Below are 10,607 nucleotides of genomic sequence, written 5' to 3' on the forward strand. Positions count from 1 at the left end.
AATCTTTTTTTAAATTTTTATTGAATTTTGTCTTTTTTGATTTTTTTGACTTTTTTGACTGATTTTTTTGCGGTAATAATTTTTTTATAATTCAATCACAGTGCCAAAAACATGTATATAAAATTTCAGATCAATCAGACAACGTTTACCCACTCAAATGAATTTTTTTGAACAATTTTTCTGGGTAAAACTGCTGTTTATGCTTTAAAAATAGAGATCAGTTTAGAAATCAACCAAGAAAACCCAAAACGCCCAAAATCTGATACCAAATGATATAGGATTGCGTGCGGACCAAGATCGAGTCGTCAAGTCACGGGAAACTCCTACGAAAGCTCTAAATGAACAGATTTGAAAATTAAAAACAAAGAACAAGATTAAACTAATCAGATCTGAAATTAAATCCCCAAATTCAATTAAATGAGCAGCAAGGAACAAAGAACGAATGAATAAATGTCTTCGGAGTTCAAGGAGATGAAATCGAACTCCAATAGTGAAACCCCACAAGCCGAATCTGCCCAAGAACAAACCGACAAGAAAAACCCCAAATTCCAGCAACTTGATTTCCCCAAAATTAGAATGTATTAATCGACAAGAACCCTAGGATTTAGGGATTTTGATTCGAAACTTTACTACCCAAAAGTAGACCGATTAAATGGAAGGATCTTGGAGTTAAACAAAGCTGAATCACAAGCAAGAACAGCAAAAAGAAAAGATTAGATAATGAATCGGCATAAGTAGGAATAAAGAAACAAATCGAAACAGCAAGAAATAAAGAAAAGTCCTAAGAACCCTTGAATTCCCGAAAGAATTCACAAATTCCTTCAAACAGCTCTAATCTCCCCTCCAAAGAATATTGATGGCAAGAAGAAGGTTGAAGATGGCTCCCACAATCAAGAGATTGTTAAAACAACTTCTAAAGAAAGCTCAAGAGAGAATTCTTGGAGAAAACCCCAAAGAAAATTCTGCACTCTAACAAACTGAAATTTAATGTATTGAATGATAATAAGATGTTTACAAAGGGTGGCTGGCCAATGCTTATATAGGCCTCCAACAAATCCTAATCTAATTAGAAAACTTAAAAAATTTAAACTTAATTAAAAAAAACAAAGGAAAATTCGGCCATGCATCCTATTGGGCTGTTTTGGGCCGAATTTAACATTTGATATTCCTAAAACTTAAAAATTAACTTAAACAACTAAAATATTTACAAATTGGGCCCTTTGACATTTTGGCCTGATTTTCAACTAAATATGTATGGATTTCTTGATTGGGCTGGGAATTTGCTTATTGGGCCTCGCCTTTAAGAATTTGGGCTTGTGATCCATCTCCTACCGAAATTGGGTCGTTGACGCTCGTAATGGAGATCCAACGCGCTTTGGCTGCAAGATTCGGTTTCTTGGACCAAGATTTCCAAGATTTGAAATCTTGATTTTCTTGATTCTTGAAATCGCTCCGAATAGCAAAATTGGGCCAAGATTTGATTTCTTGATTTTCTTGAAAACAAGAAAGTGAATCTTGATTTTCTTGATTTGAGCCCATCACCTTCTTAAGCTTGGGTTGGGCCTTTGTGACTCGTATCACCATGTTAGATTCTTCTCAATTATATCAAAAATTTCAGATTTGTTTAAGTGCAGAATTCTCTTTGAGTTTTTTCTCTAAGAATTCTCTCTTGGGTTTTCTTTAGAAGTTGTTTTAACAATCTTTTGATTGTGGGAGCCATCTTCAGCCTTCTTCTTGCCATTGATATTCTTTGGAGGGGAGATTAGAGCCGTTTGAAGGGAGTTGTGAGATCTTTCGGGATTTCAAGGCTTCTTAGGACTTTTCTTTTATTTGCTTGCTGTCAATTTCTTTTCTTTATTTTTGCTTGTGCCGAATCTTTATCTAATTTATTTGCTGTTCTTATTGTGTTTCCAGCCTTTTTCTATCTTAAAGAATCGGCCAAAAATCCCCAATTTCTAGGGTTCTTGCTGATTCATTCATACTCTTTTGGGTGAAATTAGATTGCCGAAATTTGGGGAAAACTATCTTGGTGTTCAATTGGGCAGAATCGCAATCTTCTTTAGGGTTTCAAGAACCCTTATTAACACTTATTTCTATTCTCAATTTGATTCTTTGCTGATTTGGGAATTTTATTTCAGATCTGGAAATTCAAAGTTCTAATCTTTTAATTTTCTGTTTCGTTTTAGATCTGATTGTTTAGAGCTTTCGTAGGAGTTTCCCGTGACTTGGCAAATCGATCTTTGTCCGCGCGCAACCCCCGTATCAGAAGCCTTGAAATCCTGAAAGATTTCACAACTCCCTTCAAACGGCTCTAATCTCCCCTCCAATGAAAATCAATGGCAAGAAAAAGGCTGAAGATGGCTCCCACAATCAAAAAGATTGTTAAAACTACTTCTAAAGAAAACTCAAGAGAGAATTCTTGGAGGAAACTTGATGCAATCGGGCCCCATGAGTTATCAAATGCGAATGATGTTTCCCTCGAGCTGCCTAAAGGACCTATTACCAGAGCTAGGGCTAAGAAGTTTAAAGACACAATTTCAGCTTTAGTTGATCGGGTTTGGGGTGAATCCGTGGCCAGTCTACTTGAAAACTCATGGACCAGCAAGATGAGCAAACCGTGCACTTTACTTCAAGCTCTTCCAGCTTAATTTTTAACAAGCTCGTTTTTAGCTTATTCATTTTTTATTTTTTTTTGAAATAATTAATTAAATTGTCTTAGTTGCTGTTAAGTTTAAATTGAGTCTTAGTTAAATATTTCTTGGTTCAGCCGAATTAATGTGTGAGATTTAAGCTAAGTAAATTTGTTGAATTTGCTAGGACAATGTACATGGACGGCAAAGAAGAGGTGGACAACATCATGCATAATTCATGGAAGAATTTGAGGAAGCATTTGACCAACATCATGCATAATTCATGGAAGAATTTGAGGAAGCATTTGGCCAACATCATGCATAATTCATAGAAGAATTTGAGGAAGCATTTGACCAACATCATGCATAATTCATGGAAGAATTTGAGGAAGCATTTGACCAACATCATGCATAATTCATGGAAGAATTTAAGGAAGCATTTGGCCAACATCATGCATAATTTAAGGAACAAATTGAGGAAGCACCATGGCCGAATTTGGCTTCCAATTTTACCCATTCGACTACCCTTTTGTTTTGCCTATAAATATGTGTTAAATTTCATTGTAAGGGGAAGAACCTTGAATTAATGTTTTTACATTTTGTGAGATTGTTTACAACTCTCATTGTTCTCCAAAGACTCGTTTGACTTATCAAGTAACCCTTGTGGCGTCAACCCATTCTTCTTATCCGAACTTATCACTTTGCATCCAAAGTGTGGCGTTCAAGTTATACCGAGGTTCCTATCATCTTTGATAGTGGGTCAAGGTTCCATTTTATTCGTTTTCCATCCATACAACATTTAACCTTTCCTAAGTATTCGTATAAGTCCTGGGTTAACACACTTATATTGTGTTGGTTCAACTTGAATACATGGTTTTCATTCACCTATCATCCTCAATACACTTCATAACCCCTTTTGAACTAAATTTGAGCCTTTATCCCTTCTTTCTTAACCTATCTTCGACAAACCTTGATATTACTCCAATTCACGATCGGGTACATCAACGACTCGACTCTCATCATCGAGGCCGGGGCGTATCATCTGGTATCAGAGCTAGCCGAATCGGAGTAAGAATCATCATCTTTGATATTATGGTTTTGTAAAAAAAAATCAAAAAAAAAATTTTGCCTACGGTCTAGGCGCAGACGAAAAGAACGTGAAAGATCCGTAAAAAAAATTTATCCAATTTATTATTTTTTCTTTCTTCTTTTGTATTCGGTATTAAAAAAAAGAGAAATTCAAAAAAAAATTCGGAATTAAAAAAAAAGTGATTGAAATTCATTTTAAGTTTTGTTTGATAGCCTACCATTTCCGACATCATTGCCCACCAAGCCAACTCAATTTTGTAAGCCGACGAAAAACGGTATTGATTCGTCTATCTAGTTTGCGGAGAACTTCGAGAGGTTAAAATCGAGTGGTAAAAGGCAAGAGCGATTGGTGAGACCATTAGAGAGGAGTAAAAGCCAAATTGTGTGAAATTTTCTTTGTGAGGAATTGGTGAGAATTTTGTGGTGAGGTATTTAATTTTCTGTTATTATTATTATTATTTTTAACATTTCTTCTTTTAGTATATAATCATGTCTCAAGATACCGAGCAAAACATGGTGGGAAGAGAAGGAGTTCCCGATTTAGGCCAACAAGCCCTCTTAAGAGAATTTCAATGAATGCTCCGTAACGAGCTTGAATCCATCAATGAGAGGCTAGATCGAGTGGAAGGAGGGCCAACACGAGAAGGAACCCCTCAAGGACTGAGAAGGGAGCGGGGGCGAGCAAGACCTTTTGTGGATGATCCCTTCGAGCCAAGCGAGGAGGAAAGTGCCAAGCATTGGATCAAAACGAAAGACGACGAGGTCAAAGGAATAGGGGTCCTAGAGATCGAGGCCAAGTTGATGGTGATTTAAAAGGTATTAAACTATCCATTCCTCCCTTTCATGGGAAATCTGATCCGGAAGCCTATCTAGAATGGGAGAGAAAAATAGAGGTGATCTTCGAGTGTCACAACTACTCGGAGTGCAAAAAGGTGAAATTGGCGGCAATCGAGTTCTCCGATTACGCAATGGTATGGTGGGATCAACTCACAACGAGTTGAAGAAGGAACGGGGAGCGGCCAATCTCATCTTGGACCGAAATGAAAGCCGTAATGCGTAAGCGATTTATACCCTCTTACTATTATCGTGAACTTTATCAAAAATTACAGAATCTTACGCAAGGAAATCGAAGTGTGGAGGACTACTTCAAAGAAATGGAAATTGCCATGATTCGAGCAAACGTGGATGAAGATCGTGAAGTAACCATGGCTCGATTCTTAGCCGGCCTTAATCGTGACATAGCTAACGTGGTGGAACTTCAACACTATGTCGAAGTTGTTGATATGGTACATGTTGCCATCAAAGTCGAAAAACAATTGAAGAGAAAAGGAACTAGCCGAACCTTTCCTAGCACTAACAATTTTCAAAGGTGGAACCAAGGCACGGGTAAGAAAGACTTCTCTAATCGCACTAAAGATCACCCTTTGTCTTCTAAGGTGAGCAAACCCGTTGGTGAAACAAGCAAAGGTAAAGAAGTTGTCATGCCGAATCGATCACGAGAAATAAAGTGTTTCAAGTGTTTAGAGAGGAGCCATATTGCAAGTCAATTCCCTAACCGAACTAACATGATATTGCGGGCTAATGGAGAGATCGAATCGGAGGAAGACGATGATGAAAACCCCGATGAAGCCGCCGAAGAAGAAGACGAACTTGAATATGCTGTTGATGGCGAAATCCTCGTCATTAAACGAAGTCTTAGTCTTCAAAGCGTTGAAAACGAACAGCAAAGGGAGAACATTTTCCATACACGTTGCCATGTCCAAGGTAAGGTGTGCAGCTTGATCGTTGATGGCGGGAGTTGTACAAATGTGGCCAGCACCTTAATGGTTGAAAAACTCGGTTTGCCGACAACTAAGCACCCTCAACCTTACAAACTTCAATGGCTTAATGATGGAGGGGAGTTGAAGGTAACTAAGCAAGTTTTGGTGCCGTTCACTATCGGAAAATATTCCGACAAAGTTTTATGCGACGTAGTACCTATGCATGCTGGTCATATGTTATTGGGTCGTCCATGGCAATTCGACCGTAAAGCTACTCATGATGGTTTTACAAACCGCTACACTTTCAAGTTTGAAGGCAAGAATGTCACCTTAGTCCCGATGACACCGAGGCAGGTTTATGAAGACCAATTGAAGTTAAGAGAGTCTTTTGAAAAATTTCGAGAGAATGAAAAAGAAAGCGAAAAACACACTGAGAAAAAAAAAGAAAAACTTTTGAAAAGTGTGAGAGAAAATAATAAATCGATTGAACAAAAAAATAGAGAAGAAAAAGAGCAAAAGAAAATGAGTGTTTATGCGAAAGAGAGTGATTTTAGAAAGTCTTATTTGATGCAGCAATCGGTTCTTGTACTTATGTACAAGGAAACTCTTTTGAATACTAACGAGTTGGATCCAAATCTGCCCTCTTCGATTGTTTCTCTTTTGCAGGAATTTGAGGATGTGTTTCCGGAAGACATTCCTAATGGGTTACCGCCCATTCGAGGAATAGAACATCAAATTGATTTCATTCCCGGAGCCTCCATTCCCAATCGACCAGCTTATCGTACAAATCCCGAAGAGACCAAAGAATTGCAAAAACAAGCCAATGAACTTATGGAGAAGGGATATATACGAGAAAGTCTTAGTCCTTGCGCCGTACCGATTTTATTGGTGCCAAAAAAGGATGGAACATGGCGTATGTGCGTAGATTGTCACGCGGTAAATAAGATCACTATTAAGTATCGACATCCGATACCGCGACTCGATGATATATTGGATGAATTGAGTGGTGCTCGAATATTTTCTAAAATTGATCTAAAGAGCGGATACCACCAAATTCGGATGCGTGAGGGGGACGAGTGGAAAACCGCTTTTAAGACGAAACATGGACTCTACGAGTGGTTGGTTATGCCATTCGGGCTTACCAATGCGCCTAGCACTTTCATGCGGTTGATGAACCATGTTCTTCGTTCTTTTATCAGAAAATTTTGCGTTGTCTATTTTGATGATATACTTATCTATAGCAATTCCTTAGAAGATCATTTGTTGCATTTAAAATCTGTTTTGGATGTGCTTAGAAAAGAATCCTTGTTTGCTAATCTTAAGAAATGTACTTTTTATACTAACAAGGTTATTTTCTTAGGATTCGTGGTCAGCTCGGAAGGATTGGAGGTTGATCAAGAAAAGGTGAAAGCCATTCAAGAATGGCCTAGACCCACGAGCATTAGCCAAGTGAGGAGCTTCCACGGATTGGCAAGCTTCTATCGACGATTTGTTCCAAATTTTAGCACCTTGGCAGCACCTTTAACTAGTGTGATCAAGAAGTCTTCTGCCTTCTATTGGAATGAGGAACAAGAAAAATCTTTCATTGCTCTTAAATCTTGCTTAACTAATGCTCCCTTACTTGTGTTACCTGATTTTGCTAAAATGTTTGAAGTTGAATGTGATGCATCAGGTGTCAGAATTGGAGCCGTTCTAATGCAAGATGGAAGGCCCGTGGCATACTTTAGTGAGAAGTTAAATGGAGCCGTTCTCAACTATCCGACGTATGACAAAGAAATGTATGCTCTAATTCGAGCTCTCGAGACTAAGCAGCACTACTTATGGCCAAAAGAGTTTGTCATACACTCGGATCATGAGGCATTGAAGCATATCAAGGGACAAGCAAAATTAAATAAACGACACGCCAAATGGGTAGAGTATTTAGAATCTTTTCCTTACATCATCAAATATAAAAAGGGTAAGGAAAACATTGTGGCTGACGCGTTATCTCGACGATATACTTTGCTATCATATTTAGATTCAAAATTGCTCGGATTTGCCTTTTTGAAGGAATTGTATAATGATGATGTTAATTTTGGTGATATTTATAAATCTTGTGAAAACAAAGCTGTTGATAAGTTTTACAGGTTTGATGGATTTCTTTTTCACGAAGGTAAGCTTTGTATTCCGCAAAGTTCAATACGGAAATTGTTGGTGATCGAGGCACATGGTGGTGGACTCATGGGCCATTTTGGGGTGGCTAAGACGTTTTCAACCCTCCAAGAACATTTCTTTTGGCCTGGAATGAGAAAAGAAGTTGAACAAATTTGTAGTCACTGCATAACTTGCAAGAAGGCCAAGTCCAAGATTAATCCACATGGGCTCTACAAACCGTTGCCCATACCTGACGCACCATGGGTCGATCTTTCTATGGATTTTATCCTAGGACTGATACGAGCACGCCCCGCGAACTTCATCGAGCAAGTCTGTCAAGCCGAGCATTGACATGTTGGCAAGCTGATCCCAGCTCGTTTCCAGCTCCACGAGCTCCGTCTAGCTCAAATCCAGCTTATTCAAGCTCGATCCAACTTGCCTGAGCTAAACCGAGCTCACTCCTAGCTCATATTTAGCTCACGAGCTAAACCTTAGCTCAACTTCAGCTTAGGAGTTTAGCCTCAGCTCAACTTTAGCTCACGAGCTAAAACTTAGCTCATTTTAGTTTAAACTCAGTTTTTTCTTTAATACATTAAATAAAATTTGCACATATTCATTTAAGCATTAAACTTGTCTTATATTAATATTTGTTATTAATATATCATTGTCATTATATAAATTGATTATGTTCACATAGCCGAATTAATGCATGACATTAATGTGTTCACATCATGCCGAATTTATGAGTGTTCATGAGATGTCTTAATGACTTGTTTATTTCATGTAGGTACATTCCTTTGGACGGTACAATGTATGAATGAAGAAACATCTCTTTTGGGCATTCCACACTCATGAATGAAGAAGTATTAAATGCTGGTGCATGTACGGCTAGATGCAATGTTTCTACAAATTCATGCATGTGTCGAATGCATGTATGGACATTAAAGGCTAGTCCATGAATGGATCAAATGCATGGGATGATAGAATGCATGAATGGCTTAAGTGCATGTATGGTGGCTGTCTCTTAACTTTCCAAGGCACTTATTCGGCCAAAAGTAGCTGCTAACTAATTCTATGTTGACCATAGAGCTCCTTGAGCATGTTCACACTTTGAATTGACCTATAGGCTACTACACATGCATGGATGGGTTCAAGAACGTCCAAGGGAAGGAATTAACTCAATAATTCAACACATTGATTGAATTAAGTGCATGCACAAAGGGGAGAACGAATTTACTAGGTTCATGCTACCATTTATGAACTTACATGCCATTAAAGTGTTTAATTATGAAGATACATGGTCCATACAAGTGCATGAACGTCCCAAGGAGATGAATGTAACCTTTTGGTGCACATACAAGTCACTTGAAGCCTTTCTTTATGACTAAGCATTCATGCACAAACTAAGGGGGAAGAAAGTGTCCATTCAGCTAGTGCATGAATCTGCCGAATTTATGAACTATTTTAATACATTAGTGTGAACGTTTTTATTATTGTGTCAACACCTAGATGCCGAATTTGAATGGTCATCTATGTGCCTATAAATATTTGTTTTCTTTCATTTGTAAAGGACTTTTGACTTTTGATCATTTGAATGAACTTTGTTCAAAGAGTGAGTTTTCTCCTCTCTAAATTCGTACGAGTTTCGATCTGACTTATCTAGCGTGCTAGTGGCGTCTATCGTTCTCTTTTGAACTTATCACCTTGCTTTGGTGTGGCATTCAACCTTCTACAATTCCGCAATCCCACCTTGACCGAATAGAAATCGGGGTGACACTTTTAGTGTTGAATCGTTTCTGGTGTTTAAGCTCATTTATCCATTCCACCGACTATCCTAGATTTTACCCAACTATAATATCTTTTTACAAAACCGAGCCTTCATTTATCAACTTCCATTTTTCTTATTTTTATCCTTAAATCGAGCTACTACCCTTATAAATTTACCATCACCTTAGCCAACCTTTAAAACCATTTGAAAGCTTCCGCATCTTTAGCCTTATTTCATCCATTTCCGTTAACTCAACTATTCCTCGTCGACGATCGGGCAATCAAGTGAATCGACTCAATTAATCCGGGCCGGATCACATCAAGGACTTCCAAGGACTAAAACGGGGAAGGATTCAATTTTTGTTGTTGTAGATAGATTCTCCAAAATGTCACATTTTATAGCTTGTTCTAAAACTGACGATGCCGTTCATATTGCTAATTTGTTCTTTAGGGAGGTTGTACGACTTCACAGAATTCCAAAAACCATCGTATCCGATCGAGACGCAAAGTTCCTAAGTCATTTTTGGAGGTCTCTATGGGGAAAGCTAGGAACGAAACTGTTGTTTTCAACAACCTGTCATCCCCAAACGGATGGACAAACGGAGGTTGTGAATCGCGTGCTATCAACCTTATTACGAGCAATTATTCGAAAGAATCTCAAAGCGTGGGAGGAATGTTTACCGCATGTGGAATTCTCTTACAATAGATCCGTCCATTCTGCTACTAAACATTCACCATTTGAGGTTGTGTATGGATTCAATCCTCTAACTCCATTAGATTTGCTTCCTTTGCCCCGTGATCAGCTTGTTCATACCGATGCAAAACGAAAAGTCGATTATGTGAAGCAACTTCATCAAAAGGTGAGAACCAACATTGAAGTGCGAACCGAATAATATATGCGAGCTGCAAACAAAGGAAGGAAGCAAATAGTGTTTGAACCCAGAGATTGGGTTTGGGTTCACATGAGGAAGGAAAGGTTCCCGGCCCAACGAAGGTCAAAGCTGTTGCCAAGAGGAGACGGACCCTTTCAAGTGTTGGAACGAATTAATGAGAACTCTTACAAGCTTGATCTCCCAGGTGATTACAATATTAGCGCAAGCTTTAATGTGGCTGATTTATCTCCCTTTGATGCAGGTAGCGATTTGGGGACAAATCGCCTCGAAGAGGGAGGGAATGATGCAATCGGGCCCCATGAGTTATCAAATGCGAATGATGTTTCCCTCGAGCT

General features: G+C 38.5%; 1 protein-coding gene across 1 annotated transcript; it reads left to right on the forward strand.

Moving 5' to 3' along the window:
• The first annotated feature begins 4,295 nt into the window (after positions 1–4,295).
• LOC121217177 (uncharacterized) lies at positions 4,296–10,272 on the forward strand. Its single transcript, XM_041092714.1, has 4 exons — positions 4,296–4,523; positions 4,829–5,833; positions 6,053–7,125; positions 9,831–10,272. Exons 1-4 carry the CDS (start codon positions 4,296–4,298, stop codon positions 10,270–10,272), a joined length of 2,748 nt encoding a protein of 915 aa, XP_040948648.1.
• Positions 10,273–10,607: the final 335 nt, after the last annotated feature.

The sequence above is a fragment of the Gossypium hirsutum genome, chromosome D05 (genome assembly GCF_007990345.1).
Source record: "Gossypium hirsutum isolate 1008001.06 chromosome D05, Gossypium_hirsutum_v2.1, whole genome shotgun sequence".
NCBI classification, from domain to species: Eukaryota; Viridiplantae; Streptophyta; class Magnoliopsida; order Malvales; family Malvaceae; genus Gossypium; species Gossypium hirsutum.

Excerpts from the sequence above, each read along its gene's own strand:
- LOC121217177 (XM_041092714.1), top strand. The coding sequence starts at position 4,296 with ATGCTCCGTAACGAGCTTGAATCCATCAATGAGAGGCTAGATCGAGTG. Across the intron at positions 5,834-6,052 it reads TCCCGATGACACCGAGGCAG|CAATCGGTTCTTGTACTTAT; the intron begins GTTTATGAAGAC and ends TATTTGATGCAG. Across the intron at positions 7,126-9,830 it reads TTACCTGATTTTGCTAAAAT|GGAGGTTGTACGACTTCACA; the intron begins GTTTGAAGTTGA and ends TTTGTTCTTTAG.